This window comes from Rosa rugosa, chromosome 7 (assembly GCF_958449725.1).
Source record: "Rosa rugosa chromosome 7, drRosRugo1.1, whole genome shotgun sequence".
NCBI classification, from domain to species: Eukaryota; Viridiplantae; Streptophyta; class Magnoliopsida; order Rosales; family Rosaceae; genus Rosa; species Rosa rugosa.
Window position 1 is genome coordinate 30,278,612 of NC_084826.1, and position 16,849 is coordinate 30,295,460.

Here is a 16,849-nt window from a genome sequence, read left to right on the forward strand (position 1 = left end):
TTCAAAAAAAAAAAAAAAAATATTTGACCAAATTGCATATTTGGACTGGTCAAGTAAGTCAAGTTTCAGGTATTAACGTTGCTCGTGAGTCTCTCGGGTATTAACGCTCGAACTCAAAGAAGAGCCTTTCCTAAAAACGAGATTCTTTGATGTTGGTTCCCCCAGTTCTATGAATCAATCCAACATTTTGGAGTGTCGTAAGCCATGGAGAATTGAAGATATAAGCTTTGAAGCAAAAAGTTAAGGGAAGCAGCATAACAAATTGAGAAATTTTTGTTACTGTTGCATTCATCTATCCCTTCCTAAAGTTGAAACAAATAAGGAGTAGTTTTGCACTTTTGCTTGCTACAAGTATAAAGGCCAAACTTATCTAATTCCATCTTCAAAACATGGGACTTTAATCGAAAATGAAAATTTCTACAAATGTATCATCTCGCATCCAAGCATGAGAGTTTGAAGGGAGAACATAATTTAAAAATAAAAATAAAAATGTCGTTAGTTTGTCGTAAGAGGTAAGAAGAGTATTTTTTTTTTTTTTTCTCTTTCTCTCTGTATTATTTTCTGTCTTTTCATATGAGTTGACAAAATCCAATAACTATTGAAAAAAGATGAGAGGACATTTGGAAGTCCAACTACAACTACTCTTTTTTGAATCTGTTTTTTTATTGGAAACCCTCTTACCCCCGGAGAGGAAACGAAAAAGAATATAAAGACTTTAATTCTCATTTAATTTGGAGGAGCGTGTTTTTTGGGTTCCTTAATAAGCTGAGCCCTTGTCGTTTTTTTTCTTTCTCGAGTTATATTATATATATGCGTCCCCTCGTTTTACGCATTCTCTTTTTACGAAATGGAAAAAGCAAAAGGAGTTTGACTGTGCTCTCTTCATCTTCCAATGCCATCTTGATCTTAACCCTTGAAGACTTGATCGAGCAGACGACAATCTTGTTTTGTTTTCATGATCAAGAAGGATCAGGAATTGAGTCATTGAGTAAGAGACTAAAGAGTACTCAATGGGGAAGAAGAGTAAGCTGAAACAGGAACAAGTTACAGATACTAGCAGCCTAGTGGGTTTGGTATTCTCTTGGTCTATTTCGGATGTTCTCAATGAAAATCTTTACAGAAATCAGGTTTGTCTGGGTAATTTCTTTCATGTCTTTATTACATTTTACAAGCACTTCTTCTTGCTTAAGGCCCAGTTCTCAAAAAGAAAAGTATCTTTTCTTAACCTGTTTAGCATCAACTACTGAGAAACTACAAATACTAAGCTAATTCTTTTCCCTCCTTTCATGGTATCCTAGCTTGGGTTAAAATTTGAGTTCTTTGTTTGTTCTGTATTGCAAATGTGTGCTTCCATTATTGTAAAAGAGAATATGTGTGAAAACTTTCATCTCTCTCTCTCTCTCTCTGTATTAGTCAGATTGAGTTGAAGTCTATAATCAAAATGGTTGAAGAAAAGGTCAAATTGATATTGCAAAGTAATTTTCGGATTTCCCTAATAAAATAGTTTATTAGCTCTGCATTATATTGGCTCTGCATTTATAGTAAGGTAAGTTTGATTCTGCACTGATAGCACTTCCAATCGCATTGGCTCTGCGTTTTGAGTCAATCCACTAGTGGCATTGGATTGACTGAATTAGTTTGAACTTTGAAGTGCTTATCTTTTGGTCAATATATTTCTTTCGTTTGTTCACTTAACAGGTGCAGAGGATCCCCGACACATTTGTGACATTGACGAGTTACAAGAAATCATTCATTCCTTCACTTGTTGAAGAAACTCATGCTGATTTACTATCGAATATGAAGACTCTGTCACATGCACCTACTTGTGAAATTCTGACAATCGAACATTCAGCTGGACCTCCTGGTGACTTGTTTTACGATATAACGTATAATAGAGATACAGAAACTGATGAGAATCACAAAGGACCGATGTATGAGCCACAGGTTGGAGATATCATTGCCTTGACAAATGTTAGACCAAATTGCATTGATGATTTGAACAGGCCTCCAAGGTTCTATCTAATCGCTTATGTTCATAAAGCAAATGATATTGATGAATTTCCTGATGATCTCCAGTTCAAAATACTATCATCGAAGCCTATCAACTATGGAGAACCAGACATGCATAAGAGCAATAGAGAAACACTTTTTGCTGTCTATCTTATGAACTTGATTACAAATCTCCGTGTATGGACGGCTTTGAACTCAGAGGGAAATACAAATATCATTAACAAAGTTCTGCAACCCAAGTCAGATGTATGTATTTATATATGGAGACTCATCAATTAATTTGTCTATACTTTTCGCACTCAATATATTTATCTTTTTTTTTTTCCTTACAGGATGGGGATTCTTGTTCAGTTTGCTTACCCAGGGAAAAATGCTACACTGGCATTTCTGCTATATGGCCTACAATTTTCTCTCAAAATCTAAATGAATCCCAAGAAGCTGCGGTTTTGAACTGTATCAGTTTGGCTCAATGCCATCACCAGAATTCTGTAAAATTAATATGGGGTCCTCCTGGTACTGGCAAGACGAAGACAATGAGTCTGACACTCTTTGCTCTCTTTCAGTTAAAGTACAGAACTCTCACATGTGCTCCCACCAATATTGCGGTGCTAGAAGTAGCAGGAAGACTCCGGAGATTGGTTAACCAGTCACTCGAGTATGGCAGGTATGGACTAGGAGATATAGTTCTCTTTGGTAACAAGAAACGAATGAAGATTGACAACAATGATGATCTTCATGACATATTTCTTGATCATCGTGTTAAAATCCTCATCAAGTGTTTGGTCCCTTTATCTGGGTGGAAACATTTGTTAGAATCAATGATACATTTACTTGATGATCCTGAGGAACAATATTCATTGTATTTGAAAAAGAGAGTTGAAAAGCAGAAACAGAATGCACAAAAAAATGAGGAGGGTAATCAAAAACATAATGGAGATGAGGATTGTCCTTTGACATATGAGGAATTTGTAAACAATGAATTTGATTCAATCAGTCAGGAGCTGAAGATTTGTATGGTAGATTTGTACACCCACTTACCAACTTCTTGCATTTCACTTAAAGTGGTGAAGGGCATGGTCAGAGCTTTGGGTTTGTTCAAGTCTATTAAATCTTTATTGCATACTACTGGTGTTGCTAATGAAGGGTCGGAGTCAGTCTTCAAAGATTCCAAAGTTCCAGGAAGCATTGTTGGTTCCCTTACGCAGTTGAGAACAAAGTGTACAAACACGCTAAAGTCACTTCCAATAGAATTCTCTGTTCCTATTAATGAATATTCATTAAAGAACTTCTGCCTAGAAAATGCTTGCTTAATATTCTGTACTGCATCAACTTCTTCCAAATTGCATGATGTAGCAGGAACAAGACCATTGGAATTGTTGGTCATTGATGAAGCTGCTCAGCTTAAAGAATGTGAATCAGCAATTCCTTTACAACTATCTGGTCTCCGCCATGCTATCCTTGTAGGAGATGAGAGGCAACTCCCTGCCATGGTTAAAAGCGAGGTTTTGTTTATCCTTTGCATTTTCCATTCTTTTCAAAGTATGATAGGTGTTTACATTGACAGCATCTTAATAATTGTGATAAATTACTAGATTGCTGTAAGTGCTGATTTTGGAAGAAGTTTGTTTGGAAGGCTGGCAAAGTTGGGGCACAAGAAGCACCTACTCAATGTCCAGTACAGGATGCATCCATCCATCAGTTTATTTCCAAACAGGGAGTTCTACGACAACCAGATAGTAGATGGTCCAAATGTCAAAGAAAGAAGCTATGAGAGGTGCTTCCTCAATGGAAAAATGTACCAATCCTATTCCTTCATAAATGTAGCCAATGGAAAAGAAGAATTTGATCACAGATTTAGTCGGAAAAATATGGTGGAGATTGCTGTAGTCTTTCGGATAGTAGCAAGCCTTTATAAAGGTAATTATTGTACTAAGTTGGTTGATGCATATTTATGTGATACATTGCAAAGACCTAAAACTGGGTTTTACTTTTTTTTTTTTTTTGCCACAGAATTCATTGGAACAAAGAAGAAAGTTAGCATTGGGGTCATATCACCATACAAGGCTCAAGTTTATGCAATTCAAGAGATACTCAGAAAATATACTGAAACTTCTGATACTGGATTCTCCGTCAGTGTGCGATCTGTTGATGGGTTCCAAGGTGGTGAAGAAGATGTGATAATTATATCTACTGTCCGATGTAATGGGAACGGGTCAGTTGGTTTCTTGTCGAACCAGCAAAGAGCAAATGTTGCCTTAACACGTGCAAGGTACTATCTATAAAATTTCATTGTAATTATCCTATATGATGCATCTCAGACATGTCTGATTTCTGCAATTGTTTCTGTATAGGTATTGCCTTTGGATATTGGGGAATGCGTCAACTTTGATTGCTAGTGACTCTGTTTGGAAGAAACTAGTCCTTGATGCCAAGAAACGGAACTGTTTTTATAATGCTGATGAGGACAGCAACTTGGCTCAGGCTATTACAGCTGCCCTTTTGGAGCTTGACCAACTTCATTCTCTGCTTAATGTCGACTCTCTGCTGTTCAAAAATGCTATGTGGAAGGTGTGCTGCTACTTTCCCGAATCTTTTCCTATTGTAAACTTGACATTGTCATAGCATACAATAATCAGACATTTATTGGTGTATAGGTCCATTAACATCTATTAAAATTACTAAGAAGAGGGAGAAAATCCTTAAGTAAACAGGATAGATTAATGGGGAGTTACATCGCTAAATGGAATTCATCTGTGCATTCTCTAATAAAATGCAGTATGCTGTTCTGTAGTTAAAATATTCCTCATCTGTTATTCCTCATCAACAGTTGCACGGCATATAATTATTTCTTCTTTCTTTCCCACATAGGTTTGCTTCACTCATGACTTTTTGAACTCCATAACAAAAATTAAAGACACTGTTATTCTTTGGGAAGTGCTTGCGTTATTAACCAAGCTTTCGAGTGGATGGCGCCGACCTCTTAAGGATAAAGGAACTATAGTGTATGATGGGACTTCTGCTCAACTGTTAGAGAAGTATAAAATCAAAGGGAACTTGAATCTCATTTGGACTGTAGATATTCTCCAGGAGAATGCACATTACATCCAAGTTATGAAGTTTTGGGATATTTTGCCATTTTCTCATATACCAGAACTAGCAAAGCGTCTTGACATTGTTTTTGGGAATTTTACAGTGGACAAGATGAACCGCTGCCGTCACAAATGCATTGACAGGTATGTGATCGATGTTTTAAATTTTTTCTTTTCATACATTTGTTAGTCCATGGAAATTTTATTCTATCAATCTGGGTCAGAGAGATTTCTGTTGCAAGGTGTAGCACATATGATTACTAATACTACTGTTTATCCTCTGTTTAAATCATTTATCATTTTCTTTAGGGATATTGTTGTTCCAATGAGATGGCCGGTGGTTTTCAACAATTTCCCTATAGCTGATCATGAGGAGTTCCTTTCAAAACCATTGTCTTCTTTCAGTATAACAACTAATCGAGAAATAGCAACTTCAACATATGGGTGAGCATATATTCCAACTTTTTATGGAGTCATATTGTTTTTGAATAATCAAATCAAAGTAAACTATTTTAACAAAATGATACACAACTCTATTTGCTATAAATATTTGTTTTGGCAAGTAGGAATCAACTACCATGTAGAAGAATGGATGTATAATTCTGAACATGAAATCTTTTCCTCATCTTTACTGTAGCTGCTCATGTTGTTTAGTCTTCTTTCAGTATAACAACTAATCGAGAAATAGCAACTTCAACATATGGGTGAGCATATATTCCAACTTTTTATGGAGTCATATTGTTTTTGAATAATCAAATCAAAGTAAACTATTTTAACAAAATGATACACAACTCTATTTGCTATAAATATTTGTTTTGGCAAGTAGGAATCAACTACCATGTAGAAGAATGGATGTATAATTCTGAACATGAAATCTTTTCCTCATCTTTACTGTAGCTGCTCATGTTGTTTAGTGATGCTGGAGTTTTATAGGCCTTAATTTAATTTGTAAATATCATATACTTAAACTCCAAATGTCTAAAGCTGAAAGTTTTCTCAGCAGCCTTATGTCATCATGTAGGTCGTGATTTTGGTCACTCATATTATCCACTTTTTCTTGTTCATGTCCATAGGTGATGTTGAAGTTCATATCCTGAAAAAGAGGAATTAGTTTTCAATAGAAAAGATGGCCATATTATTATTCATTACCTGATATATTTTGCAAGCATATATCTGAGCTAATGTACCACTTGCTTCAATAGGGAGACAGCAAAAGCAAAAAAAACAATTATCGCTTCAAAAAGCAATGTCAATAAAAAAGAAAGACGACTATGGAAAATAAAGGGTGAAGGAGTGAAGGATTTCAGCACTTGCGTTGAAGCTAACCCTGTGGAGTTCTTGTCAAAACCATTTTCATCACCAAGTCTATCAGATAAGCCAGAAGCATCTACTTCCACTGACATGTGAGTCATAACTATCTATTCTGACATGCATGTAGGAAGTCCAGTAGTCTGCACATAATCACTTTTAAGAAAAATAAACATATATGAAATAACTGGAGCACAATTACTGGGTGCTATAAGTTGTACTATAGGTGCTCATGTCGTTTAGTCATGCTGAAGTTTATAGGCCTTAATTTAATTTGTAAATATCATATACTTAAACTCCAAATGTCTATGCTAGAGGTTATCCTCAGTAGCATTATGTCGTCATGTAAGTTGCGATTTTGGTCCACACATATTATCCTCTTTCATTTGTTCATGTCGGTAGGTAATGTTGAAGGTCACGTCCTGAAGAATCAGTTTTCAATAGAAATGATGGCCATATTCTTATTCATTACCTGATATAGTTTGCAAGCATATATTTGAGCTAATGTACCACTTGCTTCAATAGGGAGACAGCGAAAGCAATAAAACCAATTGTTCCTTCGAAAAGCAATGTCAGCCAAAAAGAAAGATTGTTATGGAAAATAAAGGGTGAAGAAGGAGTGAAGGATTTCAGCACTTGCCTTGAAGCTAACCCTGTGGAGTTGTTGTCAAAACCATTATCATCACTATGTCTACCAGATAAGCCAGAAGCATCTACTTCCACTGACATGTGAGTCATAACTATCTGTTCTGACATGCATGTAGGAAATCTAATAGTCTGCACATAATCACTTGTAAGAAAATTAAACATATATGAAATAACTGGAGCACAATTACTGGGTGCTATAAGTTGTACTATAGGTGCTCATGTCGTTTAGTCATGCTGAAGTTTATAGGCCTTAATTTAATTTGTACATATCATATACTTAAACTCCAAATGTCTATGCTAGAGGTTATCCTCAGTAGCATCATGTCGTCATGTAAGTTGCGATTTTGGTCCACACATATTATCCTCTTTCATTTGTTCATGTCGGTAGGTAATGTGGAAGGTCACGTCCTGAAGAATCAGTTTTCAATAGAAATGATGGCCATATTCTTATTCATTACCTGATATAGTTTGCAAGCATATATTTGAGCTTATGTACCACTTGCTTCAATAGGGAGACAGCGAAAGCAATAAAACCAATTGTTCCTTCGAAAAGCAATGTCAGCCAAAAAGAAAGATTGTTATGGAAAATAAAGGGTGAAGAAGGAGTGAAGGATTTCAGCACTTGCCTTGAAGCTAACCCTGTGGAGTTGTTGTCAAAACCATTATCATCACTATGTCTACCAGATAAGCCAGAAGCATCTACTTCCACTGACATGTGAGTCATAACTATCTGTTCTGACATGCATGTAGGAAATCTAGTAGTCTGCACATAATCACTTGTAAGAAAATTAAACATATATGAAATAACTGGAGCACAATTACTGGGTGCTATAAGTTGTACTATAGGTGCTCATGTCGTTTAGTCATGCTGAAGTTTATAGGCCTTAATTTAATTTGTAAATATCATATACTTAAACTCCAAATGTCTATGCTAGAGGTTATCCTCAGTAGCATCATGACGTCATGTAAGTTGCGATTTTGGTCCACACATATTATCCTCTTTCATTTGTTCATGTCGGTAGGTAATGTTGAAGTTCACGTCCTGAAGAATCAGTTTTCAATAGAAATGATGGCCATATTCTTATTCATTACCTGATATAGTTTGCAAACATATATTTGAGCTAATGTACCACTTGCTTCAATAGGGAGACAGCGAAAGCAATAAAACCAATTGTTCCTTCGAAAAGCAATGTCAGCCAAAAAGAAAGATTGTTATGGAAAATAAAGGGTGAAGAAGGAGTGAAGGATTTCAGCACTTGCCTTGAAGCTAACCCTGTGGAGCTGTTGTCAAAACCATTATCATCATTATGTCTACCAGATAAGCCAGAAGCATCTACTTCCACTGACATGTGAGTCATAACTATCTGTTCTGACATGCATGTAGGAAATCTAGTAGTCTGCACATAATCACTTGTAAGAAAATTAAACATATATGAAATAACTGGAGCACAATTACTGGGTGCTATAAGTTGTACTATAGGTGCTCATGTCGTTTAGTCATGCTGAAGTTTATATGCCTTAATTTAATTTGTAAATATCATATACTTAAACTCCAAATGTCTATGCTAGAGGCTATCCTCAGTAGCATCATGTCGTCATGTAAGTCGCGATTTTGGTCCGCACATATTATCCTCTTTCACTTGTTCATGTCGGTAGGTAATTTTGAAGTTCATTTCCTGAAGAAGAATCAGTTTTCAATAGAAATGATGGCCATATTCTTATTCATTACCTGATATTTTTTGCAAGCATATATTTGAGCTAATGTACCACTTGCTTCAATAGGGAGACAGCGAAAGCAGTAAAACCAATTATCCCTTCGAAAAGCAATGCCAATCAAAAAGAAAGATTGTTATGGAAAATAAAGGGTGAAGAAGGAGTGAAGGATTTCAGCACTTGCCTTGAAGCTAACCCTGTGGAGTTGTTGTCAAAACCATTATCATCACTATGTCTAGCAGATAAGCCAGAAGCATCTACTTCCACTGACATGTGAGTCATAACTATTTGTTCTGACATGCATGTAGGAAATCTAGTAGTCTGCACATAATCACTTGTAAGAAAATTAAACATATATGAAATAACTGGAGCACAATTACTGGGTGCTATAAGTTGTAATTGGTCTCCTCAACTAGGTGGCTAGTAAATTCAAACCATAGAATATATATGTTGTTACTTGACTACTACCAACTTCTATGCTGTACCTAGTAGAGGTATGATCACCAATTGTTACTTCCCTATCAAGTATGTTGTGAACTTGTTATACAACTTTCACTCTTCCAAACGTGACCGTAATTGAGCCATTTCAAATGTGAAAGTAGGAGACTTCAAAGCCATCAAATGCATTTTCTTTCAATACTGTAGGTCTATATGTTTAGAAGCATTAAGTGACAATTGATTCTCTGCTTTGTGAGTTGTTCATAGTAATTGGTGATCTTGAGGTCTTTTGACCTCGAGTAAAATTTTTAAAAAGTATAATACCTATATCCAACACAGCTTAAGCTTTGGTAGACGAATTTGTTTATCACAAATTGTTGGAGCTTTGAATTAATTTAAACTTATATGTTTCACTGTTACTATTAGGTATATTTATCTGAGGTTTAGAAAGATGAAGTTCGTTTTAGAGAATAAAAAATTATTAATTTTTTGGTGTTGGTTTCATTAGGGAATCTGCGAAAAGATCCACTACCAAAAGCTTTTCAAAAAGCACTGCGAGTCGAAGAAGGAGATCATCATCAAAACTAAAAGTCGGAGACCATGTGTTCCTTAAGATTCGACCTTGTTGTGGAATTAAAAGGTATTCCCAAGGCGCAAAACTCACTCCACAGTTTACTTGTCCTTCTGAGGTTTCGGAGTAGTTGGTGAACATTCTTACCGAGTACCACTTCCGCCTAAACCATCCAGTGTCCGTAATGTATTCCATATCTCTGTTTTGAAGAAAAACCATGAAGATGCTTCACATGTTTTGAATTCACAAAGATCTATGCTATGACGAGAAGGTGGTTAGAATTGTTGATAAAAAAAGAACAATTTCTTTATGGTATCGAGGTACAAATTCTTTATACATTAGCTAAAGCACAAACATTCGCTTAGTGAAAGTGATCTGGCAATATCATGGTATCGAGGAAGCAACATGGGAGTTGCAGACTCAAGTCATGGCTAAATATTCAGATTTGTTTGTGCGTTAGCTAATGTATATAGTTTTTCACTATTTTGGCTAGGAAAATGTGAACTGTTTAATCCAAAACTTCGTGCTGTGTTAGTATTTTAATGAAGTTTCTTATCTACGAAGGTTTTTTCTATTTCTAATTTAGATCCTTTGTCAAAAAAAAAAAAAAAAAAAAAAACAAACAAACAAACAAAAAAACAAAAACAGAAAGAGACATCTCATTGAAAATCCTTAGCATATTCAGGCTTAAATACAAAATAATCGTACAAGGTTCCAGATCTCAGTCTCTTTAGTTTTGTCTAACAGAAACAGAACCATGTGTGATGCATTCTCAGCAGTGTCCGTATGGTTCGATCAGATTCACCTAAATTCTCAGTTCTCGATCAGTCTCACTCTCACAATATCGACATAGTACCCAGGTAGACACGTATATCAGAACCTATAATCAGGGAATCTCACCTCAACATTATCTCCATACAAGTTAAGTCTCTGGTTTTCATTATTAAAAACTTGGGCAGGATACTTGTTTATTGCATTACAGGCCGTGTCAACTCCAGCAATCCAGCAAAAGTATTATCCTCTCATCAGGTATTCCAAGTGGCTAACCGTCCTTTAAATCAAAAGAAAACATAACTATTTACGTGACAAAAGAAAAGAAGATCATCTAGGAGGAGAAGACCTGTGCACTTACCTGTACAGGGATAGGCCATGTGTCGATAATTAAACCTGACCTTTAAAAAAAAAAAAAACATTTGGAATCAAAAAGTCAAATTGCCTTGACTAGAACTATTACGACTCAAGATTTATGCACTACCTCAGTACGATTCTTAAAGAATATAGCAGTGGATTGCCAGAGTAATTATCAAGCTAAAGTATTGATGCAAACAAAGTCATGAGGCAGAACAAAAGATGAAACGTCTGTGGTTTCTTACTTCCAACAACACTAAATTATGTGGATACAGAAACTTCATTCAGTGCTGCCCAGCCGCGAAGTAGCTGGCTATTACACAAGTTTAAACTGATTCCTAAGACGAAGTTGAGTTAGAATACTGGTACTACTTTGCTTCCAAAACCAGAAAATGGTTATGGTCACATGAAGCGTATCTTCCAACTTCTCTTCTTTTGCATTGTTGGTAGTGCACAACTTAAGTAACTAAACATGAATTTGAATACGAATATGTATGTCCAAGAAGTCAAAACAAAGACCTTATATGTTTCATATGAAGCACACCCCAACTTTTGCAAATTTCACATCCACTCAGAGAAGATCAACAATTAAAGCAAGCAACTTTTTACAAGGGTATGATTCATAACCAAAAGTGACAACACGGGTATCAATTTTATACACAAAAAACTGTTAATACAGATTGATCAAACTAAAATGAAGCCTTGAATCATAAATTGAAACAAGATGTGAAACCTGAAGAGGCTATGACCAGCTGTAAAGCATAAGTGTAGAAAAGATTATAATTTCACAGCACTAGACTGTGACAATAGAAGAAGAAACTAAACTAGCAATTCCAAATAAATCAAGAGGCTTACTGGGGCTCAACAGAGTTGAGGAGGAGGCACTTCATCCACCAGAGTTGGCATTGGGTAGCGGCAGAGGGGACACAAGTGACTGGACAATGCAATGTTCATGATAATAGTGTGAACAGGGCAAGTGGATAACCATTTGATCAACACCGAAATCCTCCAAACAAATAACACATGGATCTTCAAAAGGCAACGTGAGGTTCACTCTCTCCAGGGCTTCAATAGACGACCTTGTCGCGGGAACGAGATTGGGCTTACACATGTCCATGGATTCAGATACGGCATCATGCCCCATATGGCCACGTCAATAGGCAGGCAGCTCGGTGGAGACTGTGGCGTCAAGCACCTCCAGTAACTTGTTGATAGCATTGGGATGTTCCCTCTCGGGGACACGCATGAGTGACAAGAGATTCTGCGATTGATTTGTGTGCACCTAGTCCTGTAGGGGGATGAAACATTCTGGACAAATCGGAGGTTGACCCAAAATTGTCTCGAATCTAGGAGCGTTACTGCGGCTCCCAATTCCCCTCGAAAACCTTACTTTCACAAGAATATAATCCTCGCTCACCTCCCCCCGATCTGGGTCAGGTCTACTTTCTTGTTTCACTTTGGTTGATAACCGAAGCACCTCCATCTCCTCCATCAGCTTCAACAAAAATAATTACATGTAAACACTTCAACAATTTTAAATTAATATTGTTGGGACTTCGGAATACAAAATTTATTATTTTATGAAGATTATTATAGATGAGTAATTAAAGATGCGTGACTATAAAATTTTTATTTTTATAGATGACTCATGAACAATTTATTAATTAATCCAATAAATAAATATTTATTACTTTATAAAGAGTTTTATGCTGTTCTTAGCTGAATTACATAACTTAATCTAGTTTGATTAGATATTATATTTCTAGTTGGATTATGCTCCTAACCCTTATAAACTTATACTTACCATCCATATATTTTGTGAAGCCAATTGTAGTGTATGCTATAGAAATGTGACATAAATTGAGCTACCTTTTAAATTATCTTCAAGAAAATGATAGAGTGATGGAATCGCCTACTAAATGAAGGGATCATTGAAAGGGTAATGAATACGTCTAGTTTGGTTGTCAAATGATGTTCAGCTAGTAGCCCTTTATTCTCTTGTGACGATCTTTGTGTTGCGTCAGAAATACATGCATATTATCTTATCAGGTTGGAGGTTGTTCTATGGTCACTTCATTTCTTAAAAAAACTCAAGATTTTTCAGAGAACGTATAGTCCTCAGACATAAAATCTGAATCTGTGTAAGAACGGGACACTAAGACAAGTATATTATGCATCATGGTATCAAGTTAATGCTGCATGCCTGATCTGCTACAATACCAAAGAAAAGAAAGACAAAAACTGGAAACAACTTACCTTGAGAAGCCTTTGATACACTATCAATAGCAGCCTACATATCTCCACTGAAACATAACTACAACCAATGAGAAATGTACGTTAATACACAATACATGGCACATGATTATTGAAAACTCATACGTACCAAGAAGCAATAAAGACACCAAGACCATAATCTTCAAAATTTGCTGACCACCGACAGCCAAATACGCCTCTCCATGAAACAGCAAGTATTCATACTTTACCATCAAGATGGCAACTCCTGGCCTTTTACAACCAATGAGGAATGTGCATTACAACACTAAATTTTGAAATGACTCATATTAAAGGAAAATTAAGATTTTAAGTTGCAAAGAAACAAGTAGATGAACACATTAGACAATATTTATGAAATGAAGTAACTAAGAAATTGATGCAAGTCAAACTGAAAACAAATATGAAGTTTCTTACTTATAGTGGAATTGGAGAAAAAGACTAATATTGAAGTCAAAATTGGGTGATCAGAGGCTGCGAAACAAAAGTTAAACAATTAGAATGAAACTATAGCAGATGGAATATGCAAGCTAGAAACTTAGATCCCACATGGCTTTCACCAACCAACTGAAGGTGTATCTTGGAATATATCTCCATACCAAAATAAAACAATGTTACAGCTCTCAGCAATAATATTTTATTTTCTGATAAGTAGTTATATTAGAATCCAACACCATATCTGACACATTATATGCTGAAAACTTGGAATAGATAACTCACAATGACACATTAGTATGGTAAGACATCACAATGGGGACAGACAATAATTTAGCGATGATAAGAGCACCGAATACTACCAAAACAGTTTTGGCAATTGTTGTCTACACTTTACCACAGAAAGAACAAGAAAATAAATGTACACCATGATTCCAGGTGAGGATGCCTGTATGATCTCAGGATACGCATATCTAGTAGTGTCCTTTCTTGGATTTCAATTGGAGGATCCACCTGCATATGCCAAGAAATTAAATAATGCCGAAGATCTGTAGATCTGTAATCAGCAAATATGTGGCCAGAAAGACAATCTTAGAAGGAAAGATTTAACAAATATATTAAACTCTGAACCTACTAACTAAAACACTAACAATAACTTTTCAAAAATCGGATCTTCTCCAGGATTGGCGGCGCGATCTGGTGTGGCACGGCGGAGCAGGACGAGGCGTACTGGGGCTGTGCGTGGATGGTGGAGGCGGCGCCGTGGGTCCTTCCACTGGTGGCATTCGACGGTTGCAGTGGGAGGGTAGATGGGTGGGTGCCCAGAAAAGGTCTGATAGGGTGCCCATGTACTTGGGTGTCCAAATCAGATTCAGATGGGCTTGGGCTTTTGTCCAATCTGCTTTGGCAGATTTGACTTTGGTCTCAGGCCGGATTTGGATCCGTATTTGGGACCCAGGTCGCATTCATATCCGGATCTTGGATCCGAAACAGCTGCTCATATTGTTATGGTATTGGTTCTGGTTCTTAAGAGTTCGTCTGCCTAAATCCGAGGTCCTGAAACCCTTGGTCGCTTTCGATCTCTTGGTGAGCGAATCGCCTCTCCTAGGTGGTCATATCATCGGTTACAGTTACGGTTACTCTCCTATTTACACTGCTTCAGTGACATATGCAGTGCAGCAATGCCTTACGGCATCAAGTCACATGGTTACCTGGTTACCTTTTATTCTTGATGCGATTGTGCATCTAAGTATGCTTTATTGTTTTTTCTTTATTACAGATGCGTTTGTGCATCTCGTTATGTTTTATTGCTTTCTTTTGATGTTTTATGCATCACTCCATGTAATCCTCAATTTTCACTTAATATAGTTTGTCGTCTTCCTTTCAAAAAAAAAAAAACTTTTCAAAAATCAGTTTGTCACCTAATTAAAAGAATGTCAACTGAAATTGAAAGATTTCCAGTATTAAAACTATACACAATTTCAAGAGCAGCAAAAACAACATTTTTTATTAAATTCAACAGAGTTTGAACATGAAAAAGGTTAATGACGCTTACTTTGGTTAACATGTGGGATGAGGACAATTATAGCAGTTTGTTATAAGGTAGAACAATTCATTGAAAACATATTACCAGGTAAAATAAAAGAAAGTTTACTACGGCACTGTCATCATTGTATCCACATTTTTCAGATTATATGCATTAGATATTACCCACATCATCATGTCAACATATTTATACAGATTGTGCCCTGACTCCACAAGTAGGGTCTGTTCTTTTGAAACAATAGGGAAGTTAAGGTAGTATTTGAAGCTAATCTCTTGGCCTTGGGCCTTTGCTAATCACAAGAGGTCAGCTTTCTACTATGATCTTTGGAATATCAAGTACTTGAGTAAAACAAAGAGAAGGATTTCTACATCTCTATGGTTGACACGTCTTGTAAGTTGAGTGCCATAGAAGAAAGAATGAAGAAGACCCCGAATCTAAACCAGTAAATATAGTTATTTACAGGAAATCACTAACATTAAGAATCTCATTCCATTTATTTGCAAATTGCTCTGAACCAAATATTTCAACACTATCTTATCATCAGCGTAACACAATCCAAGATCAATACACACTGAACACATCAAAAACATTAGAAAAAGGAAAAGAAAAAAAAAAAACGATCCAGTAACCTCACCTTGTACTTGGCAACCTCTTCTTTCACTTCCTTCAATAACAAACTACCAATAGATTTCTATAAACAATTAAAGGTACTTTATAACAGAGATGAGAAAGATAACATGTACCTCCCATCCTTCAGCAAACGATGGTAACCACTTAATTGCTCGGAAACATATTGTGTGTCATTTGTATGTACTCCATTCAGTTGGGGAACAGTCTTATGGTTCTTTTTAGGCAAATGTGTTAGTTCTTTATTTGCTACATATCCATTGTAGTTTCCCATGTCTTCTCTGCTCCGGACATGGCCTTCTTTGTGATTAGATATATCGCCTTCTACATTCTCTGAACAGAAACTACTTAAATGAAATCGGTAAATAAATTTGTATGTGCAGCAGCAGCAGCAAAGTAAGTATCTTCATGTCATAAACGCAGAAGCAAATTGTATCTCAATGGATAAGGATTTCTTCAGAATTGTCAGCTGAGATGTTGACATGCCAGACAAGTGTCAACATGACATTGGCCTACAAAAATATCTAAAATAGCTAGGAGATTCCATCTGGATGTAAAATGAAATGTTGCGTTTTAAGAGTAAATAGAACTAAAGAAATAAGACTAGCTATTCCTAGTCAGCCTAGGTAGTAATTCCCTCTTTCATGACAAACAAAATCCTCCTGGAGCTGCAGCTGTAGCTGATAACTGCCACAAACTGCACAATACTCGTGAATGAGTTTCTGCAATAGTTAGCTAAATATGTGTAACAAAATTCTAGAAATTTGTAATTTTCTGTTACTAAATCAGTCAAAATATTAGGAGATAATCACTACTAAGGTCAGCAACGATTCTTGTATACATAAACTCAGTTGTAGGTGTGTGAGAATTAGTTCGTGAAATCCAAATTTTTCCAGAGCTTCTATTTCTCTTTTCTCATTTCAGTTTGAAGCAAACTGAAAGTCTGAAATAGATCTTTTTCAAGCCACAGTTCTCTCTCTGCTTTCTATTTCTCATTTCTTGATCGGAAAACCCTAATTTCTTTCTTGATCGGAAGTTGATGCGCTAAAAGGAAGCGTATAATTT

The 16,849-nt window shown here is 36.2% G+C and overlaps 1 protein-coding gene and 1 long non-coding RNA gene across 2 annotated transcripts; one reads left to right on the forward strand and one right to left on the reverse strand.

The window, feature by feature from the left end:
* Positions 1 to 819: 819 nt before the first annotated feature.
* On the forward strand, positions 820 to 10,341 carry LOC133720227 (uncharacterized). The gene is made up of 14 exons (XM_062146432.1): positions 820 to 1,127; positions 1,699 to 2,256; positions 2,343 to 3,512; positions 3,603 to 3,927; positions 4,021 to 4,279; positions 4,362 to 4,578; positions 4,879 to 5,243; positions 5,409 to 5,543; positions 6,302 to 6,502; positions 6,933 to 7,136; positions 7,567 to 7,770; positions 8,201 to 8,404; positions 8,838 to 9,041; positions 9,715 to 10,341. The coding sequence occupies exons 1-14, from the start codon at positions 1,011 to 1,013 to the stop codon at positions 9,905 to 9,907; spliced, it is 4,356 nt and encodes a 1,451-aa protein (XP_062002416.1). The 5' UTR covers positions 820 to 1,010; the 3' UTR covers positions 9,908 to 10,341.
* Positions 10,342 to 10,436: 95 nt separating this feature from the next.
* Positions 10,437 to 12,398, reverse strand: LOC133722455 (uncharacterized). The gene is made up of 3 exons (XR_009852749.1): positions 11,761 to 12,398; positions 10,910 to 10,949; positions 10,437 to 10,828 (listed from the first exon to the last, which is right to left on the reverse strand). It is a non-coding gene; the product is annotated as an uncharacterized LOC133722455 (long non-coding RNA).
* Between the last annotated feature and the right edge of the window lie 4,451 nt (positions 12,399 to 16,849).